Below are 25,885 nucleotides of genomic sequence, written 5' to 3'. Positions count from 1 at the left end.
CCTAATGCTACTACAAAGTCTTTTCTTATGGTTGGAGAGCCTTAGATAAGTTATCTTTGCATAGCCTGACATTCCTCTTGGGAAGTTATTTCTGTGCAGCTTATATTTATAAACAGCTGGGTTCTTGTTATGGACACTGTAGATTATAATGTTTAGCAATAGTCAAATATATATCAATAGACTGTCTTTCCCCCCCACATTCTTATGCTTTATTTATGAAATACTTTTTTTAAAAAAAATTATCTTTATTGTTGAAAGTATTCCAGATGTCCTCTTTTTCCCCCCGTTGACCCGCTCCACCCCACTCCCACCCCCTCCCCAGGCCTTCACTGTACTGTTGTCTGTGTCCATGGGATATGCATATATGCATGTAATGAAATACTTTTAATTATATTTAATTAAGAACCAAAGTTAACTTTTGATGATCTTTTAATTTTAATTACTTTGAGCACCAAATATAAAAATGTAGCATGAGTTATGTGAATAATGTGATCAGTAAAAAAAACAGTGCAAATTAATCTGTTATATTTTAGACAAATTTGCTATCAGAAAGAATTCCTACTCCAGTAGAGGGTTTGGATTCTGTTTCTTCAGTAAGCCAGGAGTCCCAAAACATGTAAGTACAATTGATTAAATCCATCTTTTAAAAAATATATATATTTGCTGAAATAATTTTTAAATGAGTATGTAATAGACTACTGTAGCAAAAACATTTTATGGGAAGGTAAATGTATATATAGGATCAAGGAATATGATACCTGGGAGGAAGTTTAGAGATCATATAATACTTGTAACTTAAAATCTAGCAATAGTTATTATACTTACCTCATTCTGCATTTACATTTTGGGTTAGGAAACTTGACTTGTCTTGTTTCCAGAAAATTTGGAGAATTACCAAATACTAAAATTGGAAACCTAACTAGGGAGTTCAGTAGAAGAAAAGTGTTTTTGAATGCCAGTGAAGTCCATTTATATTTAAATTATGATCTTTCAAGATATGTGAGAATGTATTTTAATAAGACTTTGGAAGGAGAAATCATTTACATCGGCATTTATACTTGTTTTAAATTTAGAAATCTCCATGTTTCTTCACTGATATCAATAGGATATGGAGTCAGATTACTGGGGAAATACATATATATTTTAAATTAAGATGTGGTGAATATGTTCATGGATTCTCTTCTTGGGTGCTGGCATAGCCTAAAAGACCATAATTACAGAGAAGAATCTTGAGGGATACTCTTAAGAGAAATCCAAAAACTAACATTTCTTTTTGGGTCAATATAGTTTAACTCAAAGAAAACCAACCAAACAAAAAGTGTTTTGCATTTTTTTCTTAGCAGTATAATAATTCAACAAATAATTATAGCTAATTTTTAGAAAGTTAATTTTTTTTCTGATATAATTGTCATAAACTTAAATCAACTGGCATTTTTTTCTTCGATGAAGGAGTGAGAAAAAAAGCATTCTTGCAATTCATTTTTTGAGGTAAATTTTAGATATCTATTTTTGGAAGTCTGTATTTTCATTTTTATCCATGCGTTCATTTTGTACTCATTCATTCAGCTATTTATTGGACTAAATTTTTTGCTGAGTTCTGAGGATACCTGTATACTTTAGAGAGCTTATTGTGTAGTATAGAATACAAATAAATACAATGCAGCAATATAGTATATTAAATTTATATGATAGGGTTCATGCAAGGTCCATTGCAAGTGGACTTGTGGGGGAAATCTTCCCAGAAGAAGTTGTTGTTCAAGTAAGTGAAAAACAATACATGGATATTAACTGTCTAAAGAGGGGAGAACATTATTCCTTGTGGAATAAATGGTGTGGTCCATAGGCCAGAAGTAAGAGGAAACATGACTAATGTACTTAACATATTTTACTGTTGGTAATGTTTTTAAATTAAAAAAAAAATTTTTATTGATTTTTAGAAAGAGAGAAGGTGGGAGGGAGAGAGAGAGAGAGAGAGAGAGAGAGAGAGAGAGAGAGAGAGAGAAAATGATGATGTGAGAGTGAAACATTGATTGGCTGCCTCCTGCAACGCCCCCACCCCCCCATACTGGGGATCAAGTACCCAACCAGAGCATGTGCCTTGACAGGGAATTGAACCAGCAAACTTTCTGTGCATGGAACAACACCCAACCAACTGAGCCACAGCGGCCAGGGCTGTTTTTCCATTTTTGATGTCAGAGTCTGAGGGAGCTAATAAACTATAAACCATTCCTTTGCTCCAGAACTGTGAACCAATCAATAGAGATAAAAAATGTCCAGCAAATCAAAACACTGAATAACATAACCTTCCTAAAAATTGATCTCAAGACAGATTTACCCTTCTGTTACAATCAATAGTGGGCAGCAGTAGGATTCCCTCTAAGGCCACGCTTACAAAGATCAAACTTAACTACATAGCAGAATAGAGCAGAATATGTGCTTCCTACAAGTAACTGGATCACAAAGAAGAAGTGGACTGGGGGAGAGGTATTGCTGAGCCAAGCATGCTTACTTAGGTCATCTTCCAAATCTCAAGTCCCTTCTTCCGTGGGGAGAAATGAGTGATTAAGTAGAGAAAGGCAAGCAGATGTAAACAAGGGACTGTGCTACATGTGGAAACTTGATGCCAGGGGAAAAGGAGGTTTCCTCAATACCTGATATTAATGTCTTTGAAACAAAATATTTAATAGGAGTTTTGATTATAGTTAAAACTGTTGATTTCATTTTTATCATCAAAATTAAATGACCTCATAGAAAGAATCGAGTATCTTTTGCTCTTTTGTGTTAATTGAAAAGTTAGTATGAGACGGGCATTATTTGTTCCTTTGTAATTTGGTAAAACAATCTGGGCCAGTTGTCTAGTCTGATTCCAGCACATAGCACCAGTCTGTGTCTCACCTTTTTTCTAAAACATTTCTTACCCACCTACAATTCAATTCAGTAATTCTCTCTTTGACTATGGCCTAGAGTTTATCCTATCTGCTTTTCACATGGCTATGTTTTGTGTTTATTTTCAAGGTTTCCAATGGATTTTAAAAAAAGCTAACTTTATATTTTATTTCTGCTTTTTGTTTCACAGTTTTAATGGAAATTTTTAAATTTGCTTTGGCCATCATAAATAAATTATTTTAAAGTCATTATTTCTGAAAATTATTTCAGCTGAAATAAATTCATTTGATGAATGTTGATTCTTCTGCATGTTAACTTTAGACATCTTTTGAAGTTTGATTGCAATTCCATTTTTAAGTGAGTTACTTTTTTTCCTTCTTAACTTTCTTCCCTTATTTTTCTGAATTTCTATTTCTGTGTTTATTCTTTCCTGTTCAGCAATTTAATGGGTTCTCTCTTTTACTCCCATGTTATAAATACATATTTTATCGGTGTTGAGGCTCCTGTCAGTGATGATGGAGATATATATATATGTGTGTGTGTGTATATATATACACACACATATATATATATATATATAATATATATATATATATATATTTTTTAAATATATCTTTATTGATTTCAGAGAGAGGAAGGGAGAGGGAGAGAGAGATAGAAACATCAATGATAAGAGAGTTGTCATTGATCGGCTGCCTCTTGCATGCCCCAAACTGGGCATCGAGCTCGCAACCTATGCATGTGCCCTGACTGGAAATCGAACTGCGATCTCCTGGATCCTAGGTCAATGCTCAACTGCTGAGCCATGCCCGGCCGGGTGATGATGGAGATATTAAGATACAGTTAAAGAAATGGAAGATGAATTGATCATCCGCTCATTTCTAGAAATGGGGCTTTATCTGTTTTCTTGTGTCTCCCTAGACTTATGGCTTGTCAAAAGCCCCAGTATATATGTATATAGTTTTGCCTCAAAACTAGTCTTACTTCTTTGTACTTCTGCTCTGTTTGTCCATGGTGACAATTATTTTGTACTTGAACATGGTTATATCTTTGACCATTGCTGTGTGATATTAGCACAGAGGGATATGTGTCAAAACACATACTCTGTGTACTCATTCTTTTTTAATTAGAAAAGTCCTGGACTTCAAATCTCTCCTAAAATCAGTTCCAAAATAGACTTCTGAAGCTTTCTGTGGAGAAGGGGGGAAGATACCCTTTTTACATACTCCTCTTCACTGTACATATAAACATTTGATTCTGACCTATTTTAATCTCTACAGTTTCTTTCCAGACAACTAGGAATATCCAGCAGATAGTATGTTGTCTCTTAATTCTGCTATTTCAGGATGAAATTCTCATAACCTTTTCTGTATTTCCAAATTTCTAGCTTTGACTCTCCTATTAGCTATGTGTCTTGTGACTGTTTCAGGTTTTTTCTCTGGAGAATGTTACTAGCCTTCCTTTTAGGAGTGTTCCAAGGAAAAAAATGTCATTCTTTTAAAGTGTAATTGAAAACCTATACTTTCAACAATGAACATGTATTTTAAAAAACCTATGAAAATAAAGATAATAGCCTGATATCCTTTAGAAAGTCAGAAGACAGATACTCTATAATGAAAAAGAAGAAAGTAATGGAGAATTTGGGTGTGGGGAATCCAGGCCCAGCAGAATTGTAACAGGAAGACAGAATGAATTTAAGCATGGGTAAGAGAGCCTAAGTATAATAAAGTGCTGACATGCAGTGAGTATTTGATTGACTCAGTGATGGAAAATTATTGGCATAGAAGATGTAACAATAAAAGAATTCACTGTTGAGGACACTGTACTTTTTATCATATTTTTAAACATTTATGAAGTACTTTGCAATCAGTGTGTACTCTATAAATTTAATTATCAGCAGTGTTAAGGTAAAATATTTTCTTTTCCATTTGAATATAATACAGAAACATATACCTTTTCTTTACCTGTTTCAGTACGGCTTGGGAAGAGAATTTGTTGGATGGTTTATTAAATTTTGCTGCCACCCCTAAAGGGTTACTACTTCTTCAAAGAACAGGTGCCATCAGTGAATGTGTGACATTTATGTTCAACCGATATGCAAAAAAATTACAGGTACGAATTACCATCTGCCACAGGCAAAAGGAATTTTTGTTGCTTCGAAAGCCATTAAGAACATTATCCTTTTTTCTGTGCTTGAAGAGGTTGTTAAACCTGAGTTAAAAAGCCATACAGCATTGTAATGTTTAACTGGATATTTTTTTTAGGAAAGCATTAGCGAGTTGATGTTGGTGTCTATGGCTGTATTTACAGGATGGCAAACAAGCAGATGCAATTGAAAAATTCAGTTAATTATGCAGATGTTTTATAAATGTGATATCAGACATCTGGATATACTAAAACTGGGGGGAACTTCAGGAGAAAAACCTATTGGAGTTAAAGTGTATGTGTCAGTGAGCGTGTAGGCCTCACATTTTAAAAGAAACAAATATTTGTAGGGGGATTTTATTATTGCTATTGTTAAATAAAATTTGCAGTATAATATAGTCCTTTTTCAGATAGAGGCCATAGAAGTATAGTCAGCTTTTTGCTGTCACAGTGAGTATCCCTAGACTTCTGAGTGTTTTAGGATCATAGGTATGCTTTTATTCTCTGTCTCTGGCAGCTGCTGTTTTTTGATGTTATTAGGTTGCCTGATTATAAATATCATTGTATTTGTTCTTCCTTAGTTGCCAGTTCTAATTTCCTGCTTTTGTTTAAGTCTATAAAAAACAAATAGTTAACTTTTTGGGGTTGTTTTTGCCCATGAAGAATAAGTTGTTCCTGAGGAAGGGGCCTCACCGCTCGCAGGGGCCTCTTTATAAATGAAACATGAACATTTGTTTATGATGCTAGGTTTGTATGTGCAGATGTGTTTTTATTTGTTTAAATGGACCTCAAGTATAGAGAATTTAGTTATGTGTCTCATTTCATGACATCATGTCCCCATCTTTTCCTGCAAGATTTCTCCCTTGATTAATTTTATTCTCCTGTCATTCCTGATTTACTCTGCAGGCATCCCCCTGCCCCAGGTTTTCATAGCAGTGTGTTATGGAATATTCTTGAATGTGTATACTTCTTGTATAATATTGTCTTAGTGCGTTCAGGCTGCTATTACAAAATACCACAGCCTGGGTGGCTTATCAGTAACAGAAATGTGTTGCTCCCAGTTCCAGAGGCTGGAAATCCAAGCTCTGGATGCCAGCATTGTCAGGTGAAGGCCCTCTTCTGGTTCCCAGACTTCTCATTGTGTCTTCACATGGCAGTAGTTAGGGAGCTCCCTGGTATCTTTTTTATAAGAGCACTAATCCGGTTCATGAGGAAACTCTACCTTCTGATCTAGTCATCTCCTTAAAGGCCCTACTTAGTACTCTCATCTTGGGGGTTAGGATTTTAACATGAATTTTGTAGGGACATACATTCAGACTATATCCAATATAGAAGTTTTTCAGCCTTTTAAGTTTACATACAGGAAATTGTGTTGTTTTAATTTGAATTTATCTTCTGGTGAGTTTGAATCCCTGTGTGCTGGTTAAACATTTGGGTTTTCATTTTTGTTTTTACATTTTTGAAAATATTCAAGCAGTTCAAAGACATTTTTAAAAATCATTCCAGTGTCTGAAACCATGCAGACAGCTTTTACTCCTGTGACTAGATGTCACTTTTCCCATTCACCAATTTTAAGATAATCTTGTCTTCCTCTGTACCACACTGGTGGTTATAATAGAAGCTGTTTCCTAAACCTTAGAAACTTATAACCCTAAAAGATATTACAATATTTTAATGGTGCTTTATTCTGTTCACAATATTTTTTGAAAATTTACATTCTCACTTACCTTGTAAGAAAGCCATAGGCCATTTCCTTAATTTTGCTGAAGAGAAAGTGGAGATTAAGGCTGGTTAAATGATCTGCTTATGTTCTAGTAACTGACAGAAGAAGTGAGACTAGAACTCAGATTTGTATTTAACAATATCCACAAAGTCTGAGTGTTGTTTAGCAGAGCATCCCTAACTTCCCTGTGGTTTTCTTCTGCTCCTTCCTTTTCAGTACTTGGTGTGAATTTGGGAAGCCCCAAGGCTCCTGATGTCTGGATGGGCAGGGTCCATGGGGGTGATTGAATGAGGTGTTTTTGCAGTTGTTGTGGAGGAAGGCAAGTGGGAAAGGATACACACTTATCTTACTTCTGTGTCATCTGTTGTAGAACTAGTGGATAGTAAATTAAGGAAAATAAAAATAGGAGTAATAAAAATGGAAAAAGGAAAGCAAATGATAAAGACACGAACAGCAGAAAACTGGGGAAATTAGCCTAATTCTTTCCCATGATTCTTCAGATTCTCTCTAGTTTTTTTTTTTCTCTTAAAACTGACTGTACAGTTTATATTTTAAAAATTTGATTGTAACAGATTCCTTTAATGAAATGTTAAAATATATATAAATTCTAAATGGTTACTTCTGTTTAGAAGTCAAGCATTTTATAAGCCAATCTGATCTTGGCTAAAGTCCGAGAAGGAAGGACATTTTATAATGTCTTTGTTATTATTTACTTACTCTGATTTCTGCTAAGAGAGATACTCATTTCTGTACTGTACCATGAACACATATATAACATTCTCTTTGTGAAATAAATTACTTAAGGTTTCCTACAACATTGTTTAGAAATCTCTATATTAATGATGAACAGTCTTGGTTGGTATTTTATATATAAAATTCCCTTCCTAAGGGGAAAAAAAAATCACATTGTCTCTAAAAATAATTTTCATTTTTATGAAGATACCATTGTACTTTTTAAAGTTGTTAGATTACTTAAAAGCCCAGTTGAAAACCTGGCAGTCAAAACAGATTTATTAATGAGGAAATTTATTATTGAAGAACCAATCTAAAGAATTAAATAGTAAGATAATAGAATTTAGAGTTGGAAGGAATCTTACTTTACATCTGGTCAAAGTCCCTTATTTTATGTATGAAGAGACTTAGACCTAGAGAGAGAAGTGACTTGTTCAAGGTCAAAAAGCTACTTAGTTTCCTGGCTGGGACCAGAACCTAGATTTGAAATAAAATTCTCAAAAATATTACATTAGTATTAACTCATTAATTGTTATAGTTTCTGTTTGTTTTTGCCACTCTGGTTATCTTTATTTGAAATAATGTCTAGTGTTCTAAAAAAATCAGTAACTCTGCATGTAACATGTAACTAAAATATTAGCATGCTATTTTCCTAGTCTCACTGTTGTTCCTTATTTATGGTTTAGATCAGCAGGCATAAAAAATTTGACTATGGAGTTTTGGTTACACAAGTGGCATCAACAGCAGCAGGTACAATAGCACTACAAAGTTCAGGTAAGTTTTTTCTTTTAATTAGAATTATTTAAATAAAATGGGCAAGCCAATGGAAAATTTAACTGGCATCTTCAAGTATCAGGATATTATGTTAAATTTATTTTCCCAAGTTAGGCCTTAAGTCAAAGGAAGTTACAGGGTTTCCTTTTTATCTCTTCTTGTGCATGAAATCCCATTGGGAATTTTCTTTTCCTGTGAAATATATACAACCTTGTTCTCTTTCCTCAGAACAATGGTACATAGTGAACTAAAACTGAAAAATACTTGTTGCTTTCAGAAGTTTCCCTCATCTTATAAATAGAAAGGATATCATCCTCTCTCTTGATACAATTGCCTCTGATAGGATTTCTTAATGCTCAGTTTCAGTGGCTTATGTGTGTATCAACATTTACAGTCATAATAGTTTTCACACATACACATCATTTTCTTACTCCCTTTCTCCCTCTTCCCTTCTTGAAAGCTTCCCTCTCACCACTTCACTTTCACCACTATCTGCAGTTTGCAATCAGCATGTATTATTCATTGTGTATTGGATTTCTAGGAAGTTCAAATATTGGGAATTTAAGATATCTTAAGATGATCTGAACCTTGAACTGGAGACAAGATGTGATTTCTAATAAAGATGCTATGATGGTATTTTTTAAGGCTTAGAGTTGAATCATAACATCACTATTGATTCTCCTTTTAAAATAAAAATATTTTTCTGTAGCATATTTTAAATATTTTTTGCCTGAACTAATTTGAACTGCTTGTATTATGAAGCATGTTTCCTGACAGAACATGTCCTAAGCTGAACCACTTATTTTTTCTTCCACTTAGAATAAAACCCAGTTTATTAACTACTCAGGGCACATTAATGAAAGCTTTTGAAGACTAGATTTATCTCAGATTTCCCTGTTGGTCAAGTCATTAAACTTCTGAGCCTCATAATATCAAACTTTTCATGATAGGGTTAAATGCAGTTTTTCATAGAACAAAGGAAGGAAACTTAACATCACTTGAGTTCCTATAATGTCTTAGGTACTTTATTATAAAATTACTGAATAGATGATTATATGTTCTATTTTACATGTTTCCATATGATGAGTCTTCATAAAGAAATTTAATCTCATTTTATAACAACTTTAATTTAGATATATAGTGTCTGACTAATGAGAATTTAAAGACTGTACAGAGCCAAAAGTTGTGTGAAATGGAGAAATGTTATGAACATTTGGAATTACAAAAAAGTAATTAGAACAAGGGAACGTACGCTCTCTGGATGTCTACCCTGACTCCTAATACCTCTTTCCACACACACACACACCCCACTTTCAGTCTGCCTTTCACTGTTGACTCATTTGTAAAGTATAAACCTTATTATTTTTCAAAGAAATGCGGTCAGAGAAATTGCTGTCCTGAGGATAAAAGCTGGCATTTGAAATTCAGTTTTACGGGAAAATGAGCTCTCAGAATTTCAACATTACGGTTTCATGATAGTGAGGGGTAAGGTATATTAAGAAGAGCAAATACAACTTCTACCAACCTTACAGGCTGTTATGTGTCTTTTGTCAGTGTGGACCAATCTTGTCAGAGGAATAATTGTACCTTTCCTCCAAAATCCAAAGAAATAGTGTACTATAAATATGCTATAAAACAATTCTTTTTTAGGGTTTATTAATGCACTTATAACTGAATTATGGGCCAATCTAGAATGTGGAAAAGATGATGTTAGAGTAACCAGCCCCAGAGCCACTCCAGTGGATCCTATTGACCAAAGCTGTCAAAAGGTAAGAAATGATTTGAATGATCTAATAATGTACAGATATTAAGTGTATCTCTCAGAAATTAATTTACCCAGACATTATCTTTATTTAATTACAACCAGTAGCCTGTCCTAATTTTTTATTTTTCCTCCTTTTTTTTCATTTTGGTGAGAAATGGATTTCTTTCTCCTAGAAATAAGCTGCTGAAATCTTGTTTCTTTAAAATATTGTTTAAGTTGTTTTAGTTCAAATACAATTTTTGAATTGTTTTGATCTAGAGTTCTATATAATTTTAGAGTAGCATATCAGAAGTTATGATTCTATTATGTGTTCCACGTTGTTTTATTTCTTAGGTGAAGGAAGGAGGTTCCATAAACACCAAAGGAATTATTCATGTGTAAATAATACAAAAGCCCTCAATAAAATACTGATATGTGTGATTTGTAAAGACCATATATCTTTATGGACAACATCAATTGTCAGAAAGGACATTTATTAAGTTTTTTTGTAGTCTGTCTGATTATAATAGGTGGGAAAGATGTTTTAAACATAAAATATTTATTTAAGACAGTACCTAAATATTACTGGATTAATATTAAGGACATTTTTCAGATATTTGCATATTCAAATTATGAAACATTTTTAGGCTTTTATTTTATGATAAATTAGATTAAAATAAAACTCTTATGACATCTGTTTTAATCATCTTTCTAGCCAACACCCCTGGTGATTAGTGAGTTTTTACAGTGGTTTTCTACATGGCTGTGAACTCTAGTTTTGTTATAGTTCATTTTATATGTAATTAAAAGACATATTACTCAAACATCCTTTCCTTTTTATCAGTTTTTTTTCTTCCTCCTCTATAGCGAATATTTTTAGCCAGTGTTACCTTTAAATAGGCATTCAGTAATTGGCAACTAGGCTATTAAATTTATTTATTCTACCTTATGCTAATGTTATTGCTATCTAAATAGATACTGGTTTTAAACCATAAATATGTTCTTTTCTTCTTAGAATTGGTTAAAAATTTTCTCTCCATTGTATGGAATATTTATGGGAAAAGGGAAAACTTTCAAAAAAAATTTGATGTGAATTCATTTTTCATCTTAAAAACCACTGTATGTTAAATAGCCACTGTTAAGTAACATTGCATTTGGTATGGTAAGGGGAGGGGTATATAATGTCCTATACCTTCCAGATCCTCAAATAAGGCCTATGGAGCAAGGGTGACACTGTTGAATAGTGTCTGAAGATTTTATAGTGATTTCCTCAGTTGTAATGAGTAACCTTAGCCTGTGTATAAGAAAATACAGATTAGTTTTATGACTAGCTTTCTAATTGTGTGTCTTTGGCCAAGTCACTTCACTTCTGTGGTCCTCAAATTTTCTCATCTATTAAATGAGAGATTGAAGTAACTCTTTAATTTTCTTGATGTTCTGACTTTAGTGAAAATTACCAATTTGTCTGATTCTTAAGTTTTCTGAGTCTAGTAAACATTTTTAAAAATGACAAGCAGGAAATTTAAAAGTTACAAATAAGTACGATTGATACAATATAAACTAACATGTAGGTATTGGCTTCTAGAGGTGGAAAGCCTTCTAGAAAAAAATGATGTGAAAGCTTATGAAGTGTGATAATGAGTATGTGGGAGGGCAGGAGGAACATGTTCCTAGATAAGGAAAGTTTGTTATGTGACATTCACTTGAAAAAGACCTCAGGCAAATTTGATTGACTGAAGTGGTGACTTCATGCTGAGGCTTTTGAGACTGAGAGAAGAAAGGGTCAATTAGTAGAGTGCCTGGAAAGGCATGGTAAGGAGTGTAGAGTTGATGTGTGGCGATGGGCAGCCACTGCATGCTTTTGCACAGGGGATCCAAAGAATGAAACGTGCCTGAGAAAAATATTCAGGTTGTCTTTAGTAAGACAAAGTGAGATTGGGAGCTTAAAAACTTCATGGAGACATTAAGTTGGGAAGATTGTACCAGACAGTGAGCTGGTTTTGATAGGAAAATACATGGCTTTTAAACTTAATTATAATTAGGTTAGTTGGGCTTCTAGTGACTGAGGATAAAGATGGCTTTGTGACCCAAGTGAAGGCTGTAGAGAGTTTATTGTCTTGCTCTAGAGACCCTGAGTATTATTCTCTGATGTCTTTTTACACATCAGATATAACACATGCAAAGAATGAGAAGATGGATCATTTCATTTTTTTCCTCAGAACCAAATTTTTCAAGAGAGACATGATATTTTAAAGTATTTTCCAACTCTCAGGGTTGTTCTCTTACGATCCTTATGCATTGTCAACACAGATTATTGTTAATGTTAACTATTTTGTACTTATCATATATGTATTTCACATTTATGTGGATTACTTGGGCTTATTAAAAAAAACCTTGCAGTCACACTGCTATAAAACTTTTCTGTGGATGTGGTTGAAAAAATGAGCCATTTAACTGATTTTTCCTTCTCACCCCTAGTCTTTTCTAGCACTGGTGACCTTGTTATCTTATCCTGCTATTTATGAGCTGGTAGGCAATCAAGATCTTCCTAATAAAGCAGAGTATTCTCTTCGTGAAGTTCCCACATGTGTTATTGTAAGTAAATTTCTTTTAATTTTTCCCTTTTATAAATGATACTTTGGAGATTTGTAGTAAAAATGCAATTTGACAGAAAAAAAAGAAACACTATTTAGTGTCATTTAAAGACTGATTTATTTACCCATGAACTAGCAGCTTCTGAATTATTTGTGAATGGAATCTTTGATCCAGGCCACCCGATAGTGCAACGCCCATCGAGTGAGTACAAGGTTAACATTCCCCAAAAAGGAGAGAGATTTGGTACAAATAAAATACGCATATGAATGACTTTTAGATGACTTATTGTGATACTAGTCACACCAGTGCTGCTCCTTTGTTGGCTAGGATCATTAGGGATAAACTATATTCAAGGAGTGTAATACATTTTCTTCTGTTTTAATGAACTACACATTAACTGCCCCATGAGGGCAGTATATACATATTTATTTAATTTGAGATTTATTTCATAATCATACTTCCAGATGGGCTTGTTTTAATCATCTAGGATATTTTAGTTCCTCATCTTTGGGTAAGTTTATGAATTAACACACATAAATAGGTATATTTGCATTAGTAAAGAATTGTTTGATCAATACTAAAATTCCATTATTAATCCTTTTTATTTTTCTGATCACTTGTCCTGTGTGGTGGTATTTTTTTCACACAGTCTTGCTCTTTTGAGTATTTTTAATTCTTGTTAACTCTAAACATTTTAATTTTTTAAAACTTTTTCTACTTGGTAAATTTTTGATAATTTACATGAATAAAATATAAAAATAGGTACTTCTGTCATTCAGCTTTTATTTTATATTCTTTGTTCCTTGAAGTGTTTCAATTTTATGTTGTGCTTACTTGTATCATTATATTTCTTAACTAGTTTTATAATTAGCCATTTATGTGCCTGTCTTTCCTTTAAATTTATCTACCACTTTGTGGCATTTGGCACAGTTGATCCAATCCTCCTTAAGTCACTCTCTTCCATGATTGTGGTACTACTTCTGGTTCTCTTCCGGCTTCTCTAGTCTCTCCTGCATGGTCTCCTTTGTGGACTCCTCTTCCTCTCTGTCTTATGTCCTCCAGGTTGATCTCATCCAATTCCTTGTCTTCAGTTGTCCACTGACAACTCTCTGACCTGTATCACTCACTTGACTGCAAGATCTATGCTCAGATTTCTACCAGATGATGGACATCTGGAAAACTCATAGGCATCTTAGTTTTACTGTTATCAACAACTAAATAAAATGTTTTCTCTATCCTATATCAATTCCATTTCCTATTTTCCTATTTCAGCATATGGCACCATCATCCACATAGTTGAATAAGCTAAAAACCTGAAATTCATTTTTTCCCTCCTTTCTGTAGATGCAGTGAATTATCATTTATTGATTTTTCCTCCCAAATAAGTTCATCTTGTTTACTTTTCTGTTCCTATTAAGACCACCTTAGCTCAGACCCTCATTCTTGCTTTATTACTTCAGTGAGAGTCAAAGTGCTCTTTTTCTTCCAATCTCTACTTATAACTTATCCTTACTCTAATTGACCCTCAAAGTGTTCCTGTGAAAATGAAAACCAGCTACAGTCATTCTGTTGTTTAAAATCTGCTGATTTCCTTTTGCCTCCATACATAGTCCATATTGCTATGCATGGCATTCAGCTTCCTGTTTCTCAAAGTCCCCCCCACCCCCCACCCCTTTTTTCCTTACCTTCTGCTCTCTAACCTCCATGGTCTTTGGATAAGTTTCTTTTTCTGGAGTCTAGAAGGAACATAACCTTGATTTTTGCTAGATAGTATATCTCATTCTTCAGGACTTATTCATGCTTTACTCCTTCTGTGAGGTCTTCTCCTTCCCCTTTAGCCACCTTTCTAGTGGGTTCCTCTTAATGTACTGTCATAGCACCATGTCCATGAATAAAGCATATGGCACATTATTTTATATTATTTTTGTATTGTCTCTCTCTCCTAATAGACTGGAAGATCCACAGGGAGAGGAACTGTGTTTTATTTGTCCTTTGCCCTGAATGTCTAGCAAGTGTGGGGATTTTTTGTTTGTTTGTTTTGTGTTTGTTTTTTTTTTTGCTACTATGAGCATGTAGGTTCTCAGTAACATTACTGTTTTATTATTTGTTATTGGCTAGACTCTTAATGACTTGGGTCCTTCTTAGGCTTTATTCAGAAGGATTTAATTCAATACTTGTTTTATTGTATAATATACATATAATAGTTTCAAAATAAGACTAGTGAATGCATACTGACATTTCAGTTAGCTTTGTCCTTAGAATACATGCCACTGGGGATTTACAATCAAAATATTGTGTTTTAAAGTCATTTGAAGTAAGTTCTTTATTTGGCCTGGTAATGCCTCTAACTTGATAGATTTGTTTCATAATGTTTTAAATTTAGAGAGGTTGTTTTCCTTTTTTTGTCTTAATTTTGTCTTTTAAGTTATAGAAAAGTCTGTGATTTCCATATTTAACAAGGCCTATTCACAGAATGTTCTTACATATTAATTTTTTCTCTTCCCACAGAATTTGATTTTCAGTATAATAGCTACTAGCCACATGTAGATATTTAACTTTAGATTAATTACAAATAAAGTTAGAAATTCATTTTCATTCATTATTATCCGCATTTCAAGTTTTCAAGTGCCCACTAAGCCATATGTGGCTAATGGCTACCACATCAGACAGCACAGAGAGTGTACATTTCCATCACTGCAGAGAGTTTTATTGTACAGCACTGCTCTGTACAGTTTTTATTAGTTTTTGATTTATCCTTTGTCCCTTTGAAAAAGAATGTATATATATTTTTTCTCCTGGCCCCCCAGATTTCTTAAGCAAGAGATAGTATGCTATGAATACTAACCTGCCCTTTGCATTTTTAAAATTATATTATCTTTGAGATTACTTCATAGCAGTATACAGAGCCCTTCCCCATCCTTTTTTATAGTACTTAGTACTGTAGTACATCCTTTTGCATAGTACTTTATTGTGTGGTTGTGCTATAGTTTATTCACCCAGTTGTCTATTGATGGAAACTTGCTTTTTCTTTTTTTTTTTTTAAATATAGCTTTATTGATTTCAGAGGGAGAGAGAGAGAGATAGAAACAGCAATGATGAGAGGGTCATTGATCGAGCCCACAACCCAGGCATGTGCCCTGACCGGGAATCGAACCCTGATCGCCTGGATCCTAGGTCGACGCTCAACCGCTAAGCCACGCCCGGCCGGGCACTTGCTTTCTTTGTCTTTTGCATTTTGTAAATTATGCCAAGATTAAAAGCCTTGCCTTATACTATATTGTATTTACCAGTGAGTGTGTATTTTTTTTCCTATTGCTGCATAATATATCACTACCAAATTAGCAAATTAAAACAACACCCATTTATTAGTTCACAGTTTTGTAGGTCAGAAATCCAGCACTGTGTGTGTGCCTATGTTTTCTGCTCAGAGTATCATTATAAGTCTGAAATCAAGGTGTTGGTCAGGCTAAGTGCTTGTCTGGAGGCTCTGGGGAAAAAATTCACTTCCAAATTCACTCTTGTTTAGTTTCTTACAGTTGTAGGATTGATGTACTTGGTTTCCTGCTGGCTGCCAACCAGGAGCTGCCTTCAGGGCTTTGTCCTGTGGCCCCCTCAGTGTCAGCAATGAAAAACCTCCTTCATATCAAATCCCTCTCATGCTTTGAATCTCTCTGACTTCCTCTTCTGTGATCAGCCTCAGGACCGACTTTGCTTGTAGGTGACTTATGTGATGAGATCGGGGCCATCCTGATAATCTATTTTAAATACAATTAATTAGGGACTAATTATATCTGCCAAAGTCTTTTTCACTTATACAATACCTGTATTAATGTTTAAGACCTGAGAATCTTGGGGCCATCTTAGACTTCTGCTTACCACAGTATCTTTGGGTTGAAAGATAAATGCACATGTAATTTTGGTATATATTGCTAGATTTTTATCTACAGGGAATAATCCTTCTGCATTCTCATGAATAAGATATTATAGTGCTTGTTTCCTGGCAGGCTCATTAAGAAGATTACATGTGTTCAGAGATTTAGATATTTGTCTGTCTGACAGGAGAGAAGTGTTAATTTATATTTTTCTCATTACGAACTGAACATCTTTTCAGAGGTTTAATGGCCATTGACATTTCCTCTTTATGGTCTTTCAGTTTATTTTTGCTGTTTTTCTATTTGCATTACTTCTTTTCTTCCCAATTTTAGGGAATTCTTTATATTTTAGGGATGTTTGGCCTTAACTTTTCATGGTTTTGCATCAGGCATCTACAAAAACTCTAGGCCCTGTGAACAACTCTCTAGTTGCACTTTAGTACATTAAAGGTGAATGATAAGAGTATTATTTCTCTCTAACAGATACAATTTTCAATTTCAATTATGTAAGTGGAGTTTTAGGTAGGACACCTTTGGTTATTGAAGAAACTCAGTTTGAGTTAGTTTGGGCAAAAGAAGAAATCTATTGACTTTCATAACCAACTTGTAGGAAAATCAGGGACAAGTGGAAATAGAACTTTGAATGCAGTCAGGTTAATATCTGTCTGTCCCTCTGTTGGTTTCCCCTCTCCACCCACCCTGCACCCTTTCCTATTATTGCTCTCTGTCTGGCTTTATTGAAAGACATATACATAGTGTAGTTGTTGTTACGAGTTTGCTTTCTGAAGCCAGATTGCTTGGTTTAGATTTCTGATTCTGCCTCTTACAAGCTGTGTGACTTTGGACAAATTAGATCTTAGTTTTCTTCTCTGTTAAAAGAGGGCAATAACTTTCCAATCTCAGGTTTGTTGTGACAATTAAATGAATTGAATTAAATGAAACATAAAAGATTGAATCACTGCCTGGCAGATAAGTTCTAAATAATTGTTTGCTATAATTATCATTAGTGTGTTCTTCTCCATATGGCATTCTCTGTAGGAGAGGACATGGGACTACCTGTTACTCCGTATTGACATCTTCACCATCTCCCCTTGTATTAGTTTCCTAGGGATTCCATAAGAAATTACCACAAACCAGGTTGCTTAAGACAACAGAAATTTATTCTCACAGTTTTGGATGCCAGAAGTCTAAAATCAAGGTGTCAACAGGGCCTCATTCCCTCCAAAGGCTCCAGGGAGAAGCATTTCTGCCTCTTCCATTCTGGGTGTTGCAGGTGTTTCGTGACTTGTTGCTGCATGACTCTACTTTCTGCCTCCATTTCCACAAGGCCTTCTCCCCTCAGCCTTAAATCTTTGTCTTTCTCTTATAATCCAGGATGATCTTATTTTAATTTAACTTAATTACCTCTGCAAAGACCCTTTTGCCAAATAGGGTAACAACCATAGGTTGTGGGAATTAGAACATAGACATCTCTTTTTGGGGGCAGAACAGTGTCACAATTTAACTCACTGTAGCACAGAACAGGAGTGGCATTTTCCTCCACCGCTCTGCTCTAGACTGAATGTTGAATTCTTATGTTGAAACCTAATTCCCAATGTGATGATATTTTGAGGTGGGACCTTTAGAAGGTGATTAGTGCTTTATAAAAAGAGACTCCAGAGGAGTCCCTTGCCCCTTCTGCCATGTGAGGGCACAGTGAAAACATGACTGTCTATGAACCAGGAAGTAGGACCTCACCAGACACAGAATCTTCTGGCACCTTGATCTTTGACTTCCCTGCCTCCAGAACTGTGAGAAATAAGATTTCTATTGTTTATAATCCACCCAGTCTATGGTATTATGTTACAGTAGCCAGAATGGACAAAGTCACTCTGTTCAAAGCTTTGAACAATCCCAAGGAAGCACCTTCTTTAACAGACTGAATTTTGTTTATGAATGTTAAGGGCCTAACCAGTCACAAGCCACTCCTAGTAGTGCAGCTGCTGGGATATTGGCACTATGAGTGACCAGCTCTCGCCATTCACTTGGCCCTTTCTTAAGTGAAAGGGCTCAGATAGCATAAACATGGTCATTGAGACAGTGTAAACAGAGTAGGCCCTCAAATGTTTATATAGAACAGATATTCCTCTTTGTTTTTCCAGTCTTGGTCTCATTCTGGTCTACTGGATTATTGAACATATTCTCAAGCTGGATAATATCCTTTAAATAAGACAAAGTTTCAGACTACTTTTTGTGAGCCCCAAGTCTTTCTTGTACTAGCTTGTTGCTGGGAAGCTGTTGATTTAGGAAACTGTCTTGCACGCGCTGCAGTGCTTAGAAATTGAAGTTCTCCGTAAGGCAGGCTTCCCGGGAGTTTTGTTTTGTTCCCTAAGTGGTGATCCATCAATGTAATCCCCTTTGAAGAAGAAATTATTTACTGTAGCAGTTGTTCTCTGAAAATGCATTATCATTGATAGATGGCTGTAATCTACTCTTCCATTAGCTTGTTGGTAATACATTCTATCTTTTTTTATTCTTACAGTATCTAGTACTTAAATTCAGAGCTAGAACTTTAGAGTCCCAAGATATCATTGGCTATCAAATAGTCTTAACTTAGTAATCAGATAGCTAGCTGTTCCAGTGTCAGTCACATACATTAGTAGCCTATGAATGAAGAGAAATCTATAATAACCCTTTCAGAAGCTGCTAGGCACAGAACTAATTGGCAGTCTCCCTCCTCTCAGGTAAGAGAAAGCTAGTGACACGTGATCAATTCCAGATCAATCTGTGAAGACTTACTACAGTAAAAAGTGATAATAGATCATTATTTTAATATTATAAGTATTACAATATTAAACACTAAAAATTTGTACCTGTTTGAACAAATGCCTATTTGAAGAAGAACTACATAGCAAACAAGTTTTGGTGTATGTCTACTACAAAGACTACCTACTTAATAGTATCCAGGTGCCTGGGTAAAGTCAAGGAGAGCTCTGTGGCTCTGTCACCTGAACTAAATCAGGACTGTCAGAGTGGAGAAATTAGTGAGGAGAGGAAGAAAGAAGTGGGACAATTCATGAGACTAGAACTATGATACTGGGAATATGAATGAGTTGTATTCTGTCATAACGTTTGAAACGGAGTGCCCAGCTAAGCAGCAGACAGCAGTGACAGATTATTTTAAGATCTCAATCTTTTTATTCTTGATTACTAGGCAGTTTATTTAATATTTGCTGACTGTAAGTTCTGTGCTAATATCATTTACACATTTTTACAAGCTATCTGTAGAATGGTAAATGCATACTAAGTGTTGGGTATAAACTTTCACTGGGGAAGTTTACGTACCATCTGGCTTTCACTGTTTTGACCAGGATTTTTAACTGTGATTTTGAGATATCTATAATGTCCTCCTCCTCACAAACCCGTCCCCTGGCCTCTTATTTGATGATGCGACATTTGCTCTGCCATTCACGTAGATATCAGTAAATGTTAAACTCACTGGAGGGAAGCAAGTTTCTTGGTCAGGAAAATGAGCAATATGAGAGACAAGCGTTAGTCTATGAATAAATTTTTAGGCCTGAACCCAAGGATATACAAAAAAGCAGGGCATTATAGAAAGAAAGGCTTTCGTAGAGTGCTCAGAATTGTGTGGTAGGCTGGAATTCTCAGTGTTTGAGACAACTGTGTGGTACTTGGGTCATCAGGTTTTCCCTGCACTTGCATCAGTGATGTTTGTGCCTGGCCACCAATTGCAACAACTTGGGAGAGCTATTAAAAGGATTTTAATGCCAGAATCATAAGCCCACTGATAATGACTTAGTTGTTCCGAGATAGAGCCTGGACATCCATCTTTCCCATCCTTCCTTCCATCCATCCATCCATCCATCCATCCATCCATCCATCCATCCATCCAACCAACCAACCAACCAACCATCCATCCAGTTTCCTTGGTGATTCCAATGTTCAATGTTGGAAACCACTGATTTACATGAAGAGAGAATATATATTAACAGAATATCAAATAATTACTAGATGAAACTATTTAAATCTCTTCATGCTTCACATCTGTAGATTTCATATTTGTTTTCAATTTACATTTTTATTGGTTTAATCAGTATTTAACTGACTGTATAAGCTGTTCACACAGTACCAGAATGGGATATAAATTAGTAATTCTCCACTTTGGCTGAACATTAGATAATTTATTTCAGGAACTTTCATAAACCTTAATGCCCAGGTCATATCAAAACCAGTAAATTCAGAATCTTTAGGGATGAGACTCAGGCATTAATTTTTTTTTTTTTAACAGCTTCCTAGGTGATCCAAATGTAAAGCCAAGTTTGAGAACCACAAATCTAAGTAAATATTTGTTGATTTGTTTTTCTTTAAATGGTTTCTGTCAAGCACAGTCTCACTCTAAGGCTTTCTTTTTCAGGATATTATTGATAGACTTATAATTTTGAATTCTGAAGCTAAGATTCGCTCTTTATTCAACTATGAACAATCACACATCTTTGGTCTAAGGTAAGGTGCTACATTTTACTTGAGTTAGATTTTGATGTTGCAAAAACATGCAAAAAACATATGATCTATATACTTTCAAAAAGTATTTAAAATAAACTAATTTTAAAGGATATTTAAAGGTAATTTGTCTTGTAATATTACACACAAAGTAAATTATAGCCATTGGGTTTTTATATTATGGCCATTGTCTACGTTTAGGTTCAGTCTTATTACAGTGTCTTTCACTTTTGTTAGATTTACTAGAGGCATTTTGCAGACTATACAGTTTACTTGGGAGTCAAATAGGGCTTCCTGGGTTGGTATTAGATTGAACTCCTGCCACAATATAGTCTCAAAAGAGGCCTAGAAAAGGCTGATTTATCTTGAGGCCCAAATTTTGCTCCTTTTTGTTAATCATATTATTTAACTTTGATTTCCCAAGTTTTTTAATCTTTCTAGTTGAGTGTATATTAAGATTTTATTTAGCATGTTCAAATGGCTGGGGTGGGGAAGGGTAAAGGTGTTTGGACTATAGAGACTCATACAATTCCTAATCTTTTGGTCATATTTAGACACATAACTTGCTTCCTTATCTACAAATTACTACCCTTAAAAGCAGCTGACTTAAAATTTCCTAGGTTCGTGATTTTTTTCCCTTCTTTCTACTATCAAAATAACTTTTTGAGGCATGAGGGAGGGGGTCAGGGAGAATGCTCTACCTAAGAAATAAAGCAATCACTTTTCTAAAATTAGAATTCTCTGATAGTAGTATATATTAGATCTTGCATGGAAACTTTTAAAAACCATTCATTAGTAGCTGAGCTTCATTTAACCATTCATTAATAGTTCAATGAAAATAGAAAAAACTGCAGCTGTTATAGTTCGTTGGATGATGTGCCCTTTACCTCTAAATGAATTTCACATTAAATTTTAACTTTCTGTGTATGACATCAGATACATCATATAGCAAGCAGTAATGAGGAATATTAGGAAAAATCCATTCAGTAGAACCTCCTTTTGCATAAGAAGTATGTTTCTGAGTTTTGTAATTATAGACCATAGATTTTGGCCTCTTATTATTGATGTATTGAATGAATTTCTTCCTTTTTTCTGTATTTTTTATAAAGAATAGTGTTTTTCTATAGTCTTCTGGCAAAAAATTTAACAATAGGATTTTAAGTCATGTACAAAGCAATCCAAGAAGTAACATGCTCCTGAGAATAAAATACATTCATTTTCATAGTGTGTGCTTTCTTATAATATCCACATGGAGTCAATCTATCCTACACTAGAAAATTTGCCATCCCATTGTTGATACATATAATTGAGTTGTGTGGCAGAGTAGTTAGCAACAGGGACTCTGGAGTCAGACTGCGTGTTGTTTACTAGTTGTGTGAGGTGAGATCTCAGTTACTCCTCTGTAAAATGGAGAAAATTATATATTTTTTCAGAGTTATTGTAAGAATTACATATGGAAAATATAAAGGGCTTATATCAGTGTCTCTGTAGCAAGCACTATAAAAATGTTAGTAATAAATGTAACAGTATAGTACTTCCAGTGTTGATTTTTATTTAAATTTTGCCTTCATTTTTTCAGTCTCTCATTAGTTTTCCACATGCTTCCAAATAGTTTGCTATGTTTATAACATTAGTATTCAGACAAAGAAAATGACAGAATCACTTTCTGAGGACGTTTGTATTTTATATGCTTTTTAACAAGTTTTTCATTGACAACAAATTTATTTCATGGTATTTTAAAGTTCATTCTTAAATATTTTTAAGTCATATTTTAAAGTTATTTACTTTAGTTTTTTACTAATTTCAGTCTAGCATTGGTGATTGAGACCCAATGGAGTGAAAATTTAGATCATAGCTTTATATTATACAAACCTTGTATTTTTCTGTGTTTTAGATTCATACCTGTATCTTGCTCCCACCCATAGTGTTTTTGTTTGTTTCTAATTGTACATTCATGATACTGTTCCCTTCAGTAGATCGTTTCATTAATGTGTTTGACTTCTACATTTAGCATTCCTTGTTCCATTTACTTAATTCCCCCCCCGCCTTCAAAAATTTAGAAATAACATAAAGGTAAATTTGATATGACTCTGTTAGGTTTATCACAGCACTTAGATGAGGGTATATGGGACTTGGGAAAATGTGGATTTTCACTTTTCAGCACCATCACATTCTAGGTAAATCTCTGAATTTTTATTTGCCAGTATCTCCTTACAGATATCATATGGTAAACCTATCCTTTCCACTATTTGTCAGTGTGCAGACATGCTGTCACATGTCCCATCTTGCGACACACATCAGAACACGTACTAAAAGCAACTTCCTTTGACTGCACATCTCTCTGCAGCCACTGCCCTATTTCTCTGCCTCTCACCATAGCAAAATGTAATCTGTACAAACTGTCCCCACTTGCTCAGCTCTGTTTGTGTCTCAGCCCATTTAGATTTGACATTGACTCTACAACTGTCAGAACTGCACATCCTGCTCATTTTAAGATTACTTGTAACTTTTATAATGATGAATCTAGTGGATTCTTCTCTTTTTAATTCTCATTTTATTATAACTATCAGTAGCATATGATATAGTGGACCATTTCTTTTGTGTGAAAGTTCTCATCTCTTTGCTTCTGTGACACCACACACTCCTAAGCAAGCTCTGAACATTCGACTACTTAGGATTGGTCCCAGGCCCACTTCCTGTCTCTACAATAGTCCCCCCTTATCGACAACAGATCCCTGGCAGATGTCTGAAACTACAGATAGTACCGAACTCTGTCTATACTATTTTTCTTATACATACATACACTGTACAGCTTCTCTTTGGCATATCCACAAGCCAGCATCACTGCACATGCACTTTGGAGCCATGAGTAAGGAAAATAAAGGTTGCTTGAACAAAAGCACTGAGATACCAAGACAGTCATTCTGATAACCAGGGTGGCTACTGAGAGACACTGATTTTCATTTCCAGAAATTAATTGAAATTCAGAGGTGTTTGGTTGGATTTTAAGAATAAATTTCCATATACCATGCATTAAAGACACAAATTCTTTTAAGTTGATGAATATTTAAATGGATATTAACTTGGCATTATCTGGTTCAAGTGCCACAATCTGTGATTTGAAATTCTAAAATTCAGAAAATGATTTTTTAAAAATAAACTTTTAAATAATATTTTCTATCTGCACCTAATCTTACCTGAGATAATGCGAGATTTTATAGTTTTTATTTAACCTGACAAATTTGAATGTAAATATATTTTACTAAAGAAATATTAATGTGCTTGATTATGAGATATTGCTCCAGAATCTGTGTGTATTGTATTTTGTTGCTGAAAGCTTAACAATTCTAAATTCTTTGTCCTCAGATTTATAGATAAGTAATTATCAACCTTTACATCATGACTTTACAGTTTTTAAGTCACCTTGGGGTAAGGAGTTGGGAGGGTGGAGGGGAAATAAATCAATTATACAGTGTGTTGTATTTCAAAATCTAGCTTTGCAGCGATGTAAAATGCCCATTTCCAGACAAGACTGGGAGGTTCCCTTTGCATCTGAGGCAAAACAATGCCTGTATCTTCCTGTTGATATCTGGACCTAAGGGTCAACTGCAGAACTTTCAGCATCCTGGCTCACTTGGGGCACAGTGGGCTCTCCTCAAGTCAGCACTGGCACGGAACCTCATGGAGGGCTCACAACATGGTTGATGTGAGCTGGTGTACCTCATATTCTGGCCAATTGGTGATAAAAACAATCTGGCCCCTGATTGTACTTTTGCTTGTAACTAGATTATGCTAGTTAGGCTTGTTGGTGCACACTCAAAGATATATTGATGTCTGCTGGGAGTATCAACAATTTATGCAGCTGTCTGGTGATACAGTGATAAATTGGATGTTTGTAAATTATTTGGGGTTATACAATTAAACATGTTAAGAGCATTTTCCCAGTGCATATGAGGCCCTTAATTAGTATATATGTATGTTTTATAATATATATGAAACATATCACTGTATCATAAGTTTATGGGGTCAGTATAATTTAATATTAATGTTATATTCTTGATATGCATGTAATATATTATACTATAAGAACAGTAACCAATTTGAGTCTTAATGTTTAGCACAAAATCCCGCAAATCTTAGTAGTCTGGTATCTTAGTTAACAACTCTTTGTCCTGTGTTTCTTTTGATTATTTTCCACCCAGAATACTTCTGTTTTTACAGGTCAGTAATGCCAGTTTCCTATGGTTAAACCTAAATCCTTTACCTAGAGGGATTTATTTCAGGTCTCTAATGTAAACACAATAAACTCATTTGGCATATCCAGTTGGCATTTAATATTTTTTCATAACTCCTTTACCCAGAATTATTTTCTTTATAACAGAAATTAAATCATATTGATTCATTTTTATTTTATTACAGGTAAAGTTTAATTAGGTGAAAATATTTTTTCTTTTTTTTGGTTTTAATTTATCTTTATTGTTGAAAGTATTTACAAATGTCCCCCTTTCCCCCCATTGATCCCCTCCACCCTACCCCCCCCCCAGGCCTTTACCCCACTATTGTCTGTGTCCATGGTTTATGTATATATGCATATAAGTTCTTAGATTAATCTCCCTACCCCCCACCCCTGCCTTCCCTCTGAGATTCGTCAGTCTGTTCCATGCTTCTGTGTCTCTGGATGTATTTTGTTCATCGGTTTATTTTGTTCATTAGGTTCCACATATGAGTGAGATCATGTGATACTTGTCTTTCTCTGACTGGTTTATTTCGCTTAACATGATACCCTACAGGTCCCAACATGCTGACTCCTAAATGACACACTAGATCAGACATATTTAATTGAAAAGAACCTTTTAAAGACAATTTAGAGCTTAGGAAACTAATATTTGTTTTACCTATTTGAGCAAAAGCAAA

General features: G+C 34.6%; 1 protein-coding gene across 1 annotated transcript in view; it reads left to right on the top strand.

The window, feature by feature from the left end:
• The window catches only part of TBC1D32 (TBC1 domain family member 32), a 125,517-nt gene that overhangs the window by 41,807 nt on the left and 57,825 nt on the right, over positions 1-25,885 (top strand). The window contains exons 18-23 of the mRNA XM_081140074.1: positions 534-616; positions 4,860-4,998; positions 8,173-8,260; positions 9,911-10,029; positions 12,483-12,599; positions 20,886-20,974. Coding sequence (XP_080996200.1) covers positions 534-616; positions 4,860-4,998; positions 8,173-8,260; positions 9,911-10,029; positions 12,483-12,599; positions 20,886-20,974 — 635 coding nt within the window. The remainder of the gene's footprint in view (positions 1-533; positions 617-4,859; positions 4,999-8,172; positions 8,261-9,910; positions 10,030-12,482; positions 12,600-20,885; positions 20,975-25,885) is intronic.

The sequence above is a fragment of the Miniopterus schreibersii genome, assembly GCF_964146895.1.
Source record: "Miniopterus schreibersii genome assembly, chromosome: 6".
In the NCBI taxonomy this organism is placed as follows: domain Eukaryota; kingdom Metazoa; phylum Chordata; class Mammalia; order Chiroptera; family Miniopteridae; genus Miniopterus; species Miniopterus schreibersii.
The sequence above is the reverse complement of the archived record's forward strand: the minus strand, read 5'-3'. Positions and strand labels throughout refer to the sequence as shown.